At 38.2% G+C, this 18,602-nt stretch overlaps 1 protein-coding gene across 4 annotated transcripts in view; it reads left to right on the top strand.

Annotated features, from left to right (window-relative positions):
• Positions 1-18,602, top strand: part of znf609a (zinc finger protein 609a) — an 89,874-nt gene that overhangs the window by 49,584 nt on the left and 21,688 nt on the right. The window contains exon 1 of one of the 4 annotated variants that reach the window (XM_026202073.1): positions 8,726-9,083. The exons of the other annotated variants lie outside the window; for them this stretch is intronic. Within the exon in view, the coding sequence (XP_026057858.1) occupies positions 9,033-9,083 (51 nt within the window). The 5' untranslated portion in view covers positions 8,726-9,032. Of the gene's footprint in view, positions 1-8,725; positions 9,084-18,602 lie in introns of those variants that run through there. 4 annotated transcript variants of the gene reach the window in all.

Genomic DNA, 18,602 nt, shown 5'->3' with positions numbered 1-18,602 from the left:
TTTTTTACTTGAGACGATAACTTATTTATTTTTCTTTGGCTCAAGTAAAAAACAAAAATATAGATCATTACCCTATTTTTGGTAATTTTTATTGGATGAATGAAACACTTTGCATCTTTGTTTAATTAGCACCAACATTATTTGATTTTAACATTTTGGAGTAATGTATTTATATAGCATACTTTTATTTAGTCTCACTGGTAAAGAACAGTTTTTTTTTATTTAAAACCAAATTTAACAACTAAAACAAATACTGAATGCTGATTAAGAAGCATCTTATTGATTTTGTGTTGATTGTGTTGTTTAGACTGTAGAACTACGCAGTTGTTGCCTTTAATTTCACATGCTTACAGTTAATCTTTTAAATTAAGGCCAGTTCTCTGTAGTTTCAGCCCAATTCAAAAACAAAAGCTAAATACTGATGTCTGTACCATCTATGGTTGTATTGAATGTAGGCTACTTACCGTGCAGTTACTGCCGTTAATTTCAGATGGTTATGGTTATTGTTTTTAAGTTTGGCCTATTAAATACCAAATAAACATCTTGTTTATTCATACTTCCCTTCTTTCTTGTTTGTTGCTTAAAAGATCGGCCAGTTTGCTTGTAAAAAAATCGGAATCGGCCATGAAAAATCATGATCGTGCATCCCTAGTCTGGACTTAAAGGGAGTACTACTAAATGAGCTAAAACCTTGCAGGAATGAAGGAACTGTTAAGGCCAGTTGGCTAGCAACAGCTGAATGTCAAGTGAAAAGATGTCTGAAAGAGAGACCATTCTCTAGACTATTTCCTTGATATAGACCTGCCAATATTGGCAAAGTCTATTTAAACCTTGATGGCTTGCTTGTTGCCCTAGTGCAGCTATCTCTTTAACTTAAACGCAAATCAGGCCAACTTTTTAACTTGGTGAACAAATTGAGCTCTTGGTTACTGTCTGTCCGCCTCACCAAAACTGTTCTGTACACTGAAATAACTTTATTTGTTATTTTCAGCCGAATAATTGCAATTGCCATACATTTGATGCATCCCTATGATAAACCTATTGTTTATCATTGCACAGTGTGTTTGAAGTAACAACAGGGGTGCAACAAAAACTGACCCCATAGCCTAGGAAAGGCCACAATAAAGTCCTCAAGCCTGTTCTGGAGGCAAGCCAGACTATTTCTCTCACTCTCTCTGTAATATGTGGTTCACCTCTCCTCTGAGAGCAAGAAGGAACTCTGGGTTCTCATTTCCTTTTGTCTCTCTGCCCTGCAAATTGATCCCTTGGCTCTGCATGAAATGGTGCAGTTGCGGAGTTCTCAGATTAAACCGTTTTTTTTCTTCTTAAGGATCTGCCTCACAAGAGGAAATTGGGTTTGGTTCTGAGCCAAGAGAGCTGGTGCTTACAGAATGCAGTATTTCATGGCTAAGCTCTAAAATGTATTCTAGAGTTCACACGTGATTGTCCTTAACCACAATTTTAGATCTCACAGTCAAGAGGCTATGGAATGGTTATCCAATTATTGGCTCAACCTGGCACAACCTCTTGACTGGAGTATGGCTCTTGTATTTAGGCCCTGGAGGAGCCCAGTGTTTGGGATCTTCTCTTGGACTTTGAAATCCACTTGATGTCAGATCAAGTTAGAAGGCATCTTGTGATATTTAAACTGATCAGTATGTGTTTGAGAATCTTATATTTTGGTTTTTAGAATTGGTGTCAGGGGTTCACTGGATTCAACACCTTCCCATAACTCCATGGGCTGTTGAATATGGGCTGAAGCATGTGGCCAGAATTTCCTCTTGGCTCTGCAGTGTGTTATCTGTCGTCGTAACTTCTCTCTTTTTCCTCCTACTCTACCCTCGTTCTCATCCCTCCCTTCCTCCTGCTACCCTCCTCCTCCCGTCCTCTCTCATTTAGTTTTATCTGGGCATTAGCGGATTAAGTGCTTGAACTAACGAGGTCATCAAACTAAGGCTTCTTTCTGAGAAAGGCAGAGCGAAAGTGTGAAAGAGTCCATTTTGTGGATATTGTCTACCCATGAACATTTCGGTCTACCCAAGGGATAGCATCTACCAAAGAGCCCTTTGTTGAAGGATTCTAATGGTGAAATGACACACAAACACTTTAATCTTTAATCAGCCATTGCCTCACTCCCAGTGTCTCTTTATACCTGTCACTCAGAGGGGAGAAAACATCCTTGGCAGCTATGGGCAGCTAAGATTTGCACAATGGTGATTGTAAGCATTGCAACTTTACAGGGAAACCGCAGACCCTAATCCCCCTCCCTCTTGCTTCTTCTCTCTTTGTTCATCTGAACACAGTTCACTCAGGGTTTGCCCTTGTCTGCTAGATGTATTTAAACATCACTTCACTCCTCTAAATATTTGAATACATGCAAAGTGTTAGCCAGTGTCAGGTTCACAGTGTAGGTTCTGTGGTAGAATCATATGTTCATATTGCTGAAGTGGCTTTGTCTAAAATGGGCATCTGGGTAACCTTTAATTTGACTTGTTAAAAATGTATATATTGCTAAATATATCAATGCTTTCTTTGTAAGATTATAGTTGTTGTTGCTGTACCATTTCATCCAAAATCCCAATCCATCCAAGACCTGTGGCAATGTACACTTTAGGTAAGAAGATTCTTAGAGATTATTGTCAACAAAGGAGCTTGTTGCACTGGGCTTCTGGTCATTGGTGATATTTGCTGACTGATAATGGGTAGTCATGTTTCCTTGTGTGGATAAAAGCGGTGGAGTGAGTCTTTTTCTATTTCTCATTACTCTTCTATGCCTTGCTCTCCCTCTCTGGGAGATTGCCCCTCCTTTCTGCTTTGCTGAACAGAAACAGGAAGCCTTTGAGAGGCTATAAATAGTGTGCTCTCTCTCCTCCTCTCTCTCTCTCTCCATTTTTCTCTCACACCCTCTCTAAATCCCTGCAGATAGCTCACTGTAAGTGACAGGTTCGTTGTTGACTGGGGATGCAGTATTCAACCTCCCTGTAGCCCACGGCGCACCAGCAGAGTCGGCTGACTGCCAGCGCCCAGCAGATAAACTCTGCCTGAAGAGCTTCTCAAAGCCCTGCCAAGTCTAAAACACCCAGGGCGCTTTTCCCCCTTCTCTCTACCCCTTCCCTTCTCCTGCTGTTGGGCGAACAAGCGGTGTCCTTGTACCAAAACTCTCAACATTCAAGAGTGGTGTCAGTTACTCATGGATCCTTCAGAGAGAGGGCTGTTTGAGTAGGTGGGAAAAAAGAGGGAGGACAAGGTGGGAGGTGAAGTAAATCGAGAATTTGAGAAGAGAGAAAAGGAGGTAGGTTGGATTTTGCAGTCTGTGGTGTTCAAGCTGCTTTGAGAGGCAAGCTTGTGATTGTTAAAAACAGGTTGAAGAGAGTTTGTGTGTGATGTAAGGTCTGGCAACTGAGATTTGCAGTGGGGCAGAAATGGTATCACGTTCCAAGGGTCAACTCTGCCTTGCGTGAAACGCTACTCCTCCCATTTAGGCCTCTCTTGTTCATCCTCTTTTCTGCTTTGCCCTCCAGCCTTAAGTTTTGCTCTGAGTACCAGTAATTGAATTTGTAACCATTAATCATTTTTGTTCTTGACTCTTAACCTCAGAATAGGCAAGTCTAACAAAGCATGCATTTTTACTGTTACTTTTCACCAGCTTGCTTTTTGCTGATAGCTTATCTGTAAATGCTACCCCCAAATCTTTGTTTTTATAGTGATTTTGTTTCTGTGTTTGACTCATTTTTTATGTTTCCCTTTTTAGCATCCTGCATGCATTTCCTGATTCTATAATTGTTTCGCTTTTATCTCACAACATAGAGATAGCTTCTGCTATCATCGCCGGTCCTCTACATTGATAAACTCAATGTGTGCCAATGTTCAAGCCGTTGACTCCAGGGTTGTTTGTTCAGTCAGATGCCTTGGCTTTAGATGCAGTTCGCTGCTGTCTTAGTTCTCCCGATTAGCAGATATCAAGCAATAGCTGGAATAAATGTTATTTAGTGCCTGTGTATTGGTGTTGATAAAAAGAGTCATGTGCACAGTCAAAATAAAAGCAGACCGGCATACATATGATACTGTTAGCAGAAATGGATTTAAAGGTGCTTCTCAATAAATTAAAGTGTCAAGGAAAAGATTCAGTAATTAAACTCAAATTGTAAAACTATTGTATTAAATTCAGTGCACACTACGACTGAACCTAAGACTGAAGTAGTCTAAGTCTTTTATTTTTTTAATTGTGATGATTTTGGCTAACATTTAACAAAATCCCACCAATTCACGATCTCTACAAATTAGAATATGATGACATGCCAATCAGCTAATCAACTCAAAACACCTGCAAAGGTTTCCTGAGCCTTCAAAATGGTCTCTGACAATCATTGACACCCTTCACAAGGAGGGTAAGCCACAAACATGCGTTGCCAAAGAAGCTGTCTGTTCACAGAGTGCTGTATCCAAGCATGTGAACAGAAAGTTGAGTGGAACAAAAAAGTGTGGAAGAAAAGATGCACAACCAACTGAGAGAGCCGCAGCCTTATGAGGATTGTCAAGCAAAATCGATTCAAGAATTTGAGTGAACTTCACAGGGAATGGGTTGAGGCTGGGGTCAAAGCATCAAGAGCCACCACATACAGAAGTGTCAAGGAATTTGGCTACAGTTGTTGTATTCCTCTTGTTAAGCCACTCCTAAACCACAGACAGTGTCAGAGGTGTCTTACCTGGGCTAAGGAGAAGAAAACTGGATTGTTGCCATTGGTCCAAATATCCTCTATTCAGATGAGAGCAAGTTTTGTATTTCAATTGGAAACCAAGGTCCTAGAGTCTGGGGTAAGGGTGGAGAAGCTCATAACTCAAGTTGCTTGAAGTCCAGTGTTAAGTTTCCGCAGTTTGTGATGATTTGGGCTGCAATGTCATCTGCTGGTGTTGGTCCATTGTGTTTTCTGAAAACTAAAGTCACTGCACCCATTTACCAAGAAATCTTGGAGGACTTCATGCTTCCTACTGCTGACCAGCTTTATGAAGATGCGGAGTTCATTTTCCAGCAGGATTTGGCACCTACCCACAATGCCAAAAGCACCAACAGTTGGTTAAATGACCATGGTATAGGTGTGCTTGACGGGCCAGCAAACTCACCAGACCTGAACCCCATGGAGAATCTATGGGCTATTGTCAAAAGGAAAATGAGGAACGAGACGAAACAATGCAGATGAGCTGAAGGACACTGTCAAAGAAACCTTTGGGCTTCAGACCACCTCAGCAGTGCCACAAATTGATCACCTCCATGCCACGATGAATTGAGGCAGTAATTAAAGCAAAAGGAGTACATGTACAGTAAATGAACAATTCCACAAAGCCAACAATTCACAAAAATTTTCGTTTTTTAAAAACAATTGGTTTTATGAAGTATTCTAATTTGTTGAGATTTAATTGGTGGGTTTTTGTTAAATGTGAGCCAAAATCATCACTACTTCAGTATGTGTAAATTGAATTGATTTAATACATATTTTTGTATTAAAAGGCAGAAACTTTATTTAATACAAAAGTTTCACAATTTGAGTTGAATTACTGAAAAAAATTAACTTTTCCTCAACATTCCAATTTATTGAGAAGCACCTATAAAGGTAAAAATGTAATTCTCACCATTAGGCATTTTAGGCATGCAAGATGTTTTCCGTAAATGTACCTTACCAGTAAGGTATCTAAATCAAAATCTATTGGAATGCATTATGAGTTGAGTTTCTCATGCAGTTCACACGATGAGTACTATGTAGAGTTTTCCAAATCAGTCAGTTGTAAGGTTCCTATGTAGGCAGTAGATGGGGTTTGAGATCTGCGTCGTCTATCCTGAGATATAAAATATCCTAATGGCTATTCGACTCATTTTGTGTTAAAATATTAATTACAGATCATTGATGATTGCCAAATAGGATTAAAAATTATATTAAATCCAAAATCTGTTTGTGATTGTTGGCATGTGCTGGGTTCTCGAACATTTAGACAAGTTAATCTCCTCTGGAACGTTTTAAAGCTAACAACAGTTCTCTTTTCAGTCCACATTGCCAAATTCCAAGAGCTGTTTCTTCTTCTCGGCCCTTAGGGCTCTTTGTCTTTATCAGCTCTTTCTTGACCTACCGCGCCCTTGTTTCACCCCCTACCGCTAGTGCACCAGTGGCTGACCTTGAATGTGGGTTATTATTGTAATGAGCTCTGCTTATGTGGAATGACCTGAGGTCAGGAGGGAGGGACTTGGTTGGCCGAGAAACGTTGGGGTGGTCCAGTAGTTTACATAGCACAGATTAAACTTTAGAACCCTGTTCAGTTTTGTATTCAGCAGTTTAAATGCGTAACTTCTGGATGTGAATGGATTTTGTTGTGAAGTAGGGGTTTGTAAGCGTTTCGAACTTGAAGTGTTTTTCTTTTTTGCCGACTCATTCCACTTAGCCTACAGCTTAAATGGTGCAAAACAAACTTTGAGAAGCCAGAGCTTGGTCTCTGGTGTATTGGTGGTGTATTGATGGAAACTATCTGAGGGCGAGATTGTGACCCCTTCACAGAAATATTAAAGGGTTTCATTGGTAGTTGGGCTTTACGTAGAATCTTATATGTGCTTTAACATCAAGGCCAATCCAGCCATAAATTTGTGCCTAGATTCAAACTACCCAATTTTCAAAAACAAAAACATTAAGTAAATCTTAAATCTTAAGTAATTTTATTTCAATGCAACATGTATATGTATAAGATCACTGCATATTCTTCACTGTGTAAATTCAACATGTTTCTTATTAAACTCACAAAAGTGATTTAGTTAAGAGTAGTGAGAGATTTTCTCTTTTGTTGTTTGATTAACATGAATGACAGAGAGCAGGAATATTAGAATATTAGCTCAGATCCAATATAGCCTACTGTCACGTTTTTGTTTTGTTTTTCTCAGCTGTGTTTGCTTTCACTTAAGACCTAAATTATTGAGATTACAAAGGTACTTGCAAAGACGGCATTTTGACATACAATTTTTTTATTTAACTGATTAAGGCCTGTAATATACCCGAAATTGCATTTAAATGGCTTAAAATCACTTGTTTTTAAACTGGCATGTTTAAAAATGCATGCAAAAGTTGTCGTGACCACGTAGCACAACAGCGTTGCTCGAGTGTGTAATCGCAATTGAGAATATTGACAGATTTCTTCCGGTTAATTGTGTCTTCTGCTATATCTCCCAACCCTAATTGTTAACCTAACACCATGTCAAATACGTGATTAATTGACCAAAATTAACTGAAGACACTTTAACGGCTAATCAGGTTTGCAATTCACTTTTAATTGTCAGACCTTGATAAGCAAAGCAACCAAGCTTCTGAAATCCACAGATGGAGAAACAAGACTCTGCAGGGTTTCGATTTGCAATCTTGTCATTCCTTGGTTAAGGTTCACACTATCTTGATTGTTATGCTGTCTGTCGGGGAGATTTTCCGCTCGGCTCTTGCTTGCGTTGAGGTCAGATTACTCAGAGCTGTACTAGGCAGTTTTTTTTATTGGGCCACACAAATACATCTTCACCAACGCTCCCCTTTCCCCCCCTACGCTCTCTTCCACTCGTTTTCTTTTCTCAGATTGTCTGTTTTCATGCATGGGCTGAAAAGTGAGAGTACCCCAGAGGTGAACTGGCACGGATCAATCTTAGAGAAACTAGGGCAAAAGCGGAGAAAGCCATTCTAAATGCTGTGGTGTCTACAGTACCAGTGAGTAAAAGCCTGGCTTTATGTGTGCTGCGTTTCACACTTGCGTTGTGGTTTAATAATACTTTTCACAATGACTGTGCTTTGAATACCGAAAAGTCATTCAGTTTCACTGAGAATTGGAGCGACAAAAATCATTGGTAATGCAATAATGTTGAAGCCTACTAGCAACCAAGAGAATAAAATATGAATTGATACCAGGATTAAAACTAAATGTTATCGGTTTTCACAGTGATTTTTCTCGTTCTGAACGTAACTTATTGAGCCATTTGTTGGTTGATTGGATGAATCAATTAAAACTGTTGGTTTAAAAATCGAATTTAAGCCTTTTTGTTTAGGTGACGGTGCAAACGTGTAGTTAGTAAACTGCTTGTTTTAACAGCCCAGATGTTGTTGTAAAGCACGACTTTTAACTCAGCAGCTTGGAGGTACAGTTTTAATGTGAACAGTCCTTATCTTTATTCAGTCCAACAGTCCAATCTTTATCTGCACGCCTGTGGAAAAGAGCAACACATCAATTTATATCTTGAGTCAAGTGTTGCTTAATAAAAACAAAATAAATAAATACAAATAAAATAAATGATAATAGTAATTATTATTTTTTAATTATTAATGTTAAAGTGGTAACATTAAAATCTATTTATTATATTAATAATATATTTATTATTTATGTTTTTATCTAATGTAAAAAAACAGTTAATAATAATAAGTTAATTAGCTAATTTGTTAAAAAACACTTTAAATATTAACTTGTTGACTGTTGCTCTTTATATTTTGTTTTTGAAAAAACATTACTGTTATTATTTATAATAATAATATTATGCATTTATTTCAATGTATATAGTAATAGTATGAAATAGTCTTGTATTGTTACGCTGATTTTTTTGATTATCTTTAATTTTTTGATGTACCTATTATTAAAACAACAACATGAATGACAATAAGATATAAAAATATTATTACCGAATCACATTTTAAATGTGTCATTCTAAGGGTTCAATATATTAATTTCAGCTGCCGGTTTTTGTAATCGTAAATGTTTGTAAGTGCTTAGATGGTCTTAGGTGTAGCAGTGATGTTACAGTCAGTTTTTTTCCCTCACCATTGTCAGTTCTCCATATTTAGCTCTGAGCGTCTGCTGACACACAGAAAACACACACTATTGGTTGCTAGCAGCAGCACACAGGTGTTGTTGAGGTTACCACTCCTTGCTTCCTTTCCAAGGCACTCTCTTTCGGTTGCTCAACAGATGCACAGAGACACACGCGCGCGCACTCACACATTCACACGCTTTCACATTCACAGCAATGCATGCACACACGCTCATCTCATAACGCCGAGCCGGATAGAGGCGTCTTACAGGTAAATAGATTTTAAATGCATATCAGGCGTGTGAAAAAATAGATGCATGGTGTGCTTTTTGTTTCATGCTGATTGCATTTGACGTTGTGTTTTATGAAGCGCCATGAGAAGGTTTTGTTCCTGTTTTTTTTTTTTTCTCAGCTCTCATAATTGCTTTGTGTGGCACGTAGGTGTCTTTCTGTTCTCCAGGAAAGAGAGAGTCGCTGCTTCTGTTGTTGCAAGGATGTGCGTCTCTTCATCCTCTTAGCAACAGGTGATCTCTCACTGAGAGGCTGTTGCTAAGGGCCGTCGGATGAAGGGAAACTCCCTGTGATTATCCCGCCTTTCCCACGGGGCTCCGCTTGGCCTTCCGCCCACTCAATCAACCGCTGCATCTGATTGGCAACGAGCGCCGCCAGTTAGGAGCCAATCCAATCGTTTGCTTTGAGCCGAGGAGGTATAAAATGTCTCTCAGATGGTGTCATTGTTTGCGGTCTGAACCAGGAAACCGTTTCCCCCAGTGTTTCCATCGATGCAGAACATCGAGCTGCTCGGCGTGGTTTCCAAAATTGATATTCTGCCTCCGCCGCGCTCTGCTCGCGTGGCCAATTGAACCAAATTAACCGTGCATAACGCCTGTCTCTCTGCAGAAGCTAGCAGTGTGTTTCTGCCTGCTGTCGCTGAGGTGTGGTAATGAGGTTTCTGTGGTAAACACGGCTAAAACGCCACGTTCCGTTCACCTGTCAGTTTGTCTCGCTGTCAAACCCTCAGCGGTGGTTTTAACTGTAACAAGTCAACAGCCAGGCTTCTGTCACGAGCCTGGTGGAGAGGCTAGTCTGCTCTTCACCCTGACAGGAGGATAACAAGAAATCCACAGGGATGCTGTTACCAGGAGATGTCAGGCAGAAAAACGGAGTTTCACATCTGCTTTTTGTTCATTTGATAACTGCACATTTAAAGCGAGCCAAGTGGGTTTGGATTGGGAAGAACTAGTCAATTTGTGAGCTCAACTGTGAGTTGTGTTTGTGTAGGCCGTCCCTTATTTGTAGATTTAAAGGCTAAGTTCACCTGAAATTGAAAATGCGTCCATGTTTTACACATCCTCGAAGCATCCTTAGGTGTAAGTGTCTTTCTTCTTTCAGAAAAATCCAATCGGAGTTCTATTAAAAATAGTCATTTTTCTTCAAAGTCTATCAATGGGGTAAGCATGTGTTTGTTACCAACAGTTCAGAAGACGATAAATAAAGTGCGCGCATCTTTAATAAAACGTCCCTCACACGGCTGTGGGGGGTCAATAAAAGCCCCCTGTAGCAAATCCATGCGTTTTTGTAAGATAAATATCCAGATTTCAAATGTAATACACACTTTTTTCTCACATCTGCTGACTGTGGGACGTGGAAGACGTGCAGGCGGATTCTGAAAAAGGGGATAAATTGAGAGTTGTAATGATTTCGAGTTGACTCTGTGGCCATATTTGTAGCACCTCGGTCTTTTCAACTCAAAAACTGATTGTTTAACTCCTGTTCAAGTTACGTGGTTCAAATCAGCAATAAAAACTGACATGAACATTTCAGATGGTGTCAAAAAACATTGAAGGTCACTCCAGCCAATCAGTCTCATGATCTTGGAACTGTTTTGATGATGTAATGATGACAACTTTACCAATTGGTGATTGGCTCTTTTATTTAAAAAGGCTGGCTTATTCCACCAAACTATGCATTGCAGGTTCTCCCAGTGGACCATCTACTGTATACATAAAGTCTTTGTCTGTACTTAATAATAATGTTGGCTTTTTGTCCCCATTGACATTCATATGTATGGAACCATTCTTCAGAATATCATCTTTTGTGTTATGCATAAGATATAAAGCGAATAAAGGATGAAAGAATTCTCTTTTTTGGGTGAATCAACCTTTTAAGAATAGTCCCTCCAAATATATGTAGATTTGCACGACACGTGCCTCAAAGAAACCACCGCTTTTGTAAAACACTATGAAAATGTCTGCTTGGCTTGCTTGGTTTTAACAACTGGAAAGCCAAATGAATCTTGGCACGATAAACAGGGCAGGCAGGGGTATGTTGGCAGATGATCCGGAGATGCTCTCTGGCTTTAATGAGACATATGTCTGTTTTGAATCTCCTCTGGATGTGGGTTATGATGTTAGACGAGACTCGGCTCTGTCGATGCGGTGGCTGTCTTTGCTTGTTTTTTCCCCTCTTTGCTCTTTTTCACACAGTTTTTGTTCCCCTCGTGGTTCAAGGCATTTTTCTTGCTTTCATTGTTTGAAGATGCCGTTTTGGTTCACAGATGTTTCCTTTGCTCTCGATTTAGGTTGTTATGCCTTTTACAGAAGAACCAATTTTTTTAGAAATTGTATGGTTTATTAAACCTTATTGAAATATTTAACAAATCTGAAGAAATTTTGCATGTGTGTTTTTGTTGAGTATCATATTTGACACATTAGGCTTTTATGCCTCATATGGCATAGGGACAACATGGACAACAATTTATTCAGAGGCCCAAACTAAGCAAAAATATGCAATTGTTGCAAATGCTGATATTTCTATAACCAAAAAGTGTTGATTTTAAACAGATCTTTACAATAATATAGCAATACTAACATAAAATGACGTAAATATCAGTCGTCGTCACTCTATAGCTCCCAATAATGTCTTAAGATGATATTTAAGTGGTGTTTGTGATGCTCTTTTCGGACGCTTGCACTTGCATGACATGGTGGTATAAAAGTGCTTTCCGTCCCTCTGTCCTCGGTGGTCTGGCCAATGGTTGACATCTCTGTACGTACCAATTTAATGCTTTAAATGTGGTCAGAAGAGCAGGTTCCAGAGGCCACTCGAACTCAAATTACAGACAGTTTTTGGTTTCCAAGAATCAGATTTTAAGTCACCCCTGCTTTCTGATTATAGGCCAGTGAGGTTAGAGCCCCATTTGTTTTATGACCTTCGAGATATTACCAGATTCAGCATACGCGAGCCTGTTTGCATGCTGGAACAGAGGAATTATTGTGGTTTTCCGTTTAGGGAACTGAATAAACATGAGTGACATTACCTTGCAAAGTGTGCAATTATTTGGCTTTTTAATCCACTTTGAATCTGACACGTTTAAAGAAAACAGGCCTCCTAGTATCAACATCGCATGAGCGCCGTGTTTTGGCTGGCAGAGTGTGAAAGTGTTTGGGGTTAAGCGCGGCTCTCTTTCTGCGTTTGTTTTCCAGCCGTTGATTGGCTCGCAGACTTTGTTTTCTCACGCGGTGGAATGCAACGATTCTTTACTTCAGGATGTGAGGCTGACAAGAGGATGTTTAAAGTCTCCCAGCACCTCTTTCTTTCTCAACGGACTTGTTTTTTTTCCTCTTTCGTACTCCAGATTTGAACTCGAAGTGATCTGATGTTTACACGGCTCAGATTAACGGCGCTAACCTGAAAGGCCTCGTAGACTGACGTACATCTGGACATAACGTGACATTGGTTAAACTATGTCGATGTGCTGAAAGGTGTTGATTGATGATTGGTTTAAAGAATCATAGTGTTCCCTTTCTTTTGGTCCAAGTTAGTGTTGATGTGAAATTCTTACTAGCTTTGCTTTTGTGGCGTTCCTTTAGCCACAACAGCAGGAACTTCCATTAAAAAGCACAAAAGTGATAAAAGTAGAGAGATATCAGTTATAAGCCGATATTATTGAAATTTTCTAATCCATTTCAGGTGATTTCGATTATATTTATAGCAGCATCTAATGTTCAAATACACTCGTCTGAATGTGCATCCTTTTCTGATATACTACATGATGATGTTGTGATACTGTAGCTTTCAAACAAATAAACTAAAATAAGTTGTTTTTTCTTCACCGCTATGTTGAGTTGCATTTGCTATTTCCTCATTGCTCTCAAATGTCAGTGCTATTTGTGTTCTTATCACAAGAGAGGAATATCCCGTGTTTTCAACCACAAAGCGCGTCTCAAAGGTGCAGCAGCTTGTCTTGGCAGGCGCTTTTGGGTTTTTTCCCTGCTAACATTTTGAAGTCATCGCAAACACCCACCTCTGCGGTCATTCTGTTGTGGCTAGACGTTACTTTGCTCTTTGAGCACGAGGCATCTGCTATTTCCATCGGTGTGCAGTTCAAGTTAATGTGTGACAGTCGTTGAACAGATGTGAGTTTCCTCAGCTGGGGAACCAGCCACATTTCGCCTCCCCAAGACGTCAGATCACCCAAGTATCTGAATTTGTTGTACCACTGGGGGACATTCTTTTCCTCCAGTCTTTCTCCAGAGACTTCTTAGTTTCTACGTCCTCCTCAGAGGGTTTGGCAAAATCATTTGCGCTGCTGAAAGAGTTTTCTACACTGGTTGCCTGAAGCTTTCCAGAACCGAATGGGATCCCCCCTCTATTCCTTCTCCATTGGTAAAGAAAGCGTTCCCGTGTCCTTTTACAAGCGTCCTATCGGGTGTCACTCTCGCTTGGGTCGTCCATTGACTCCGAAGAAGCAGATCATGTTTCTTTCCTGTAGAGGTATTCATTTCACACAATTGTACTTGATAAGTAAAGCCTGTCGTCGGCCCAGATTATGAAGCCGTTTCGGGGTGATTTAAATGATCGTTTCAGAAAAAAGGGGGAAAAAAAAGTGCAGGATTTATTTTTTGGTTTGTCATTTGTTTGAAAAACTCAGTCTTGTGTAAACCGCAGGATCCCTGGGGTGTGTGTGGACAGCAGGGTTAGTGTACGCCAAACTTGGAGGGAATCTCAAAGAAAACGAGCTCAGAACCGCTAATGGTGTGCGTCAGACCACAAATGAGAACGTGAGCCAGGAAGCCAACCTTGTTTTTGTTGAACCTCGCCGTCTCTCCCTCTGAGGTTCTGTATTAATTTAGCTCTTTATTTTTTCCCCTCTAGTCGTTCCACCTCATGCTGAGCGACTTGAGAGACTTAGCGGCTGGTGCATATGGTTAGCGTTTGGTGGTATTTCTGTGGAGATAACACATTTTTGGATTATGGTATGGGAACATAAGACTCTCTTGATGCAATAATTTATTGATGTAAATATTTTTTCGTAATATTTAATTTTTTTAAAATTAATTGATGCATTCATTTCATTTCCTACAGACCGTGTTAAGATGAAAGCTTAAGATAAACATTTACGAGGAATGTACGTGTGTGTGTGTGTGTGCACATATATGTACATTTCTCGTAATCGCCTATGAAGTTGTCCAAATTAAATGCATATTACTAATCAAAAAGTACGTTTTGATATATCTACGGTAGGAAAGTAGCTAAATATTTTTCACAGAACATGATCTTTACTTAATATCCTAATGATTTTTGGCATAAAAGAAAAATAGATAATTTTGACCCGTACAATGCATTTTTGGCTATTGCTACAAATATACCCCAGCAAAATTGTACATTATAATATTGTGATATGATTTAAGTTTTTACCTATTTTGCTTTTTTTCAATTAATACAAAAAAGAATTACAATTAATATTAATATTAGGTTAATTAATATTATATTCAATAAATTGTAGCCTGTGCATTAAGCCAATAACCAATGAATGATGGCATTAGATGATGCTAAATGAATCAAATCTTTTTTTAAATATGATAAAAATTATAATTTAGAAAGACACTACATTTGAATTTTAATATAATGTAATGTAATACTTAATTTAATTAATTTTTTTTAAATATATAAATTCATATTATATTTAATAAATTCTGGCCTGTACATTGAAATATTTACCAATAAATGATGGCAGTAGATGATGCTAAAGTTATCTAAAAAATATTCTACTATAATATTATAAATACTTGAATGAATAAATATATCCAAATCCATTTAAAGAGGTCTTTGTTGTTGTTTGAAGTCCCACACTGGTTTTACTGGCAAGTGGCTCTCATTGAGCTCTTTAACACTTCTTAAAGCTCTTTTCTGTCTTGTGTCAGTGGGTTTAACATGACCTTTAGTAGTCCTCAGGTATAGATGTTGGTGGTGTATGTGTAAACAGCACTTAGAGTAGCGTAGCAGAGGACAGGTGTTCAAATGCGACACCCTCGCTCTAATCCTCCAGTAATCCCAGCTGAAGCCATGTGTTCGCTATCTTGCTGCCGACGCTCTAAAGTAAAGCCAATGGACGCCATCCAACTGAAGAGGTAGAGCTGAGGCATCACCCTTCCTTCATAAAGAAAAACACTGGTCGTCCAATAAAATTGTCTCAATTGAGCAAAACGCTTATGCTTTAATGTCAGATGCATTGGGTTTAACTGAGAACTGGAATTAGTGCGTGACTCCGCAGTTCCCTCACAAACACTGTGGTCTTGTGAATTTTTAGTAACAAGATTGTAAATTCAAAAGCGCTCACTGGAGAAGGGAAGGCGCACTGAACAAAGCCGGCAAATGGTCCAAAACGGTCCAATATTTCTTTTAATAAAAGTGTATTCCAAATTAGTGCTGTCAAAATTGGCACGTTGATGCAGGCAATGCATTTTCCCAGTTTTATGGCTTTGAAAATATCTACGAATGAATTCCTGCCCTGTTCAGCTGTTATACTGTGCTCATAGTGTGTGCTCTAAAGTTGCATGCACTGTGCTTGTTTCATGTTAAAGTGCAAATGAAACTCCGAGCAATGCATGTCAGATCCATGTTGTGTTCAGCAGTGGTAGCTCTTAAAGTAACAGCAGCCGTATAACCTTAAAACCCAGCTGCTGTGATGTCTGTTAATCAAAGAACAAAAGAAAACCGAGGAAATCAAATACTTTTTTTTTAGCTTTAAGTATTCACCTATATTTAATTTAGAATGTATTGTTTGATAACTTTATTCATTTTCTGTTTATTTCCTTCTTGATGAAGGGCACAGGCAAATATGACATGACATTGTAATAGGTTTGCGTGAAAATTGTGTTTAGTTCACTTAAATTGGAAATTTGTTACTTTTTAAAGTCTAATAAATGTTAAAATGTATAGCTCTCCATTATACTGTAATGTTAGTATAGTCAACATTACATATAGTTGTTTCTACTAGGGATGTAATATATCGATTAATTCCATGATCTATTGTCGGAACGATCAATTAATCGATTAATCGTTAACCATAATGCTGCAAAATGCATCTTTTGCAGGCAACAGTCACTGGCACGAAAGAATTAATGGGGTTTTAGCCTGAATAAAATGCTAGTAACAGGATTAAAAAAAGAATAGATGTGATTATGATCATTTGATAAAATCAAGAGAGCGCGCCATACACTTGAGGTCTGGCACGGAGAACGCTGAATGCGCCTATTTAAATGGTTTTGTGCTGCTCGTTGTATTTTAAAACACAATTGCAATGTTTTCAACTGACATTGAGGCATTAAAATAAAATGATCCCAAACGTAAATGTGGCACGCGTGTGACTGCGCTGCGCATTAAGTGAACTGCTTTCATCAGCCTCGCTACAGCAAAACACACTGTTGCTCACATTAATTTGATCGGATTTTTTTTTTTTTGCGTTCCAGTAGGCCTAGCCTATTTTTAAAAATCCAGCATCTAGTGCATTAGATCATGACAGCTCATGTGTACTTGCAGACGAGGACGAGCGAGCGCGGGTTTGGCTAAATTTATTTGGAGATTACTGCTCAGGTCTTATTCGGCACGAATCCAAATGGTTCCATATTCGCAATGTATTTGAATGTTAAACTGAAAAGATGATCCTCTTCATATGAGCAAAAACGTCATTGGAACAGAAGAGAGGACCAGTATACTGGTCTATTTAAACTGACCAGTCTAACCTTTTAAATGTTTAGTTGATTGTATTTTATTTTGATAATGAACAGACTGCGATGTAAGTTTGAATCGCTAGAATATACGTAGGCTCCAGCGATCAAAAAAAAAAACTATTTCACAAGTGTTTCCTTTCATTTGTGCACTCTCACAATAAAAACAGAAGATTTGTGCTCTTATAGGGTCAGGAAAATGTTAGATCGTGACCGTGCCTCTGGATGCCGTTCGAGATATAGCCTTCATTGTTCTGGTTTGCCGGTTTCTTTTCCTAAATCTTCACATTCTAACCCTCTAATTTTGCAGGTTTATATTTATTATCTTTCACTTTTAATCGCATCTCTGACTGTGTGTGGTAAACATGGGAAGGGAAATTAAAGATTTCATGAATTAAGAATTCGTTCTATTTATTAATTTGTTCCCTTATTTCAGTTAAATCATGGGTTATGTTGGGAACAAAATTAATGAAACATGGACAATTGCCACAAATCAATCAGTCGTAGGATTGAATTAACAAGTTGTAGGAATTAATGAATCTATCTGTCCTTTGTTATCTGATGAAATGACTTAGTTACTACATTTCTATTGCTTTTCATGTTGAAGAACTTTTGTATTGTTTCTATTTTAATGTACTTTTAAAGTTTAAATCACATTAAAAGCTTAATTAGTATATTGTGAATGAATGATGCCTTTATATATTTATATATGCCTTAATCGATTGCATCTCTAATCAACAATTAACCAATCATCGATTAATCATTTACATCCCTAGTTTCTACATTTAATTTGGAGGCTTCACATCTTGAATGTGAAGAATTATTGCGATATACTGTAAAATATATTTTAAATTTTCTAAAGTTAGGTTTAATCGTGCTAAATCGTGAGCAATTTAAAAAATTATATTTTTTATTATAATTTTTTTCTTTAATCGATTGAAAGCACTATTACAAATACGTTTTTATTTGGATTTTTATTTTACTTTTTTCCACCTATAAATCATGTTTTGTGCATTGAAATGTTCAATGGATGTTAAAGGTTCTCCATAGATTCCAAAACCTTCATATTTAAAAGTTTAAAGTATAAGAAAATGTGTTGAAATTATTCAAATGTTTTTATTTTAATTGGTTCTTTTAACAGATGTTCACTGAAATGTTGTTAAAGATCCAAAATGGTTGATTTCCTTCACATTAATGCATTTGGCTGGCACATATATCCAAAGCAACTTGCATTGCCATCATTTTATCCGTTATGCGTTCCCTGGGAATTGAATGCGTGACCTTGGCATTGCAAACGCCAGCTGCTTTATCAATTACAGCCCTCTTCTGCTGCTTGGCTTTGGTGAACAAGCAGTGAGTCACAATAGGAACAAATGTTTATGCTTCTTCAGTCATCTCTCATTAACAACCACCCACATCTTGCCTTTCCGTTTTCTAATTTCTTTTCACTTCGTACAGATTTAATATTTTGTTGTGGTACAGAATACACATTCGGACATGAGGGTGTTTACATCCGAAGACGATATGAAATCAAAACCAAACTTTGTTTTCAATACACTTTCTTGGTCTAAATGTGGCAAATTAAATGTTTGCTTGTTTTTTTTGGAAGGAATAAACAATGCAACATGCGAGGTTTGCTATTAATATTAAATTACACTGAAGACAGTTTGGTGTAGAATTAGCATTGAAACTGTTTTCTAGTAAATGTTAAATAATTACAAAGAAGCATCAAGTAACAAATTGAATTTGACATGAAATGTAAAAAGACTGAAATAGCT

This window comes from Carassius auratus, chromosome 25 (assembly GCF_003368295.1).
Source record: "Carassius auratus strain Wakin chromosome 25, ASM336829v1, whole genome shotgun sequence".
Lineage (NCBI taxonomy): Eukaryota > Metazoa > Chordata > Actinopteri > Cypriniformes > Cyprinidae > Carassius > Carassius auratus.
This window is presented reverse-complemented; position numbering and strand designations above follow the sequence as displayed.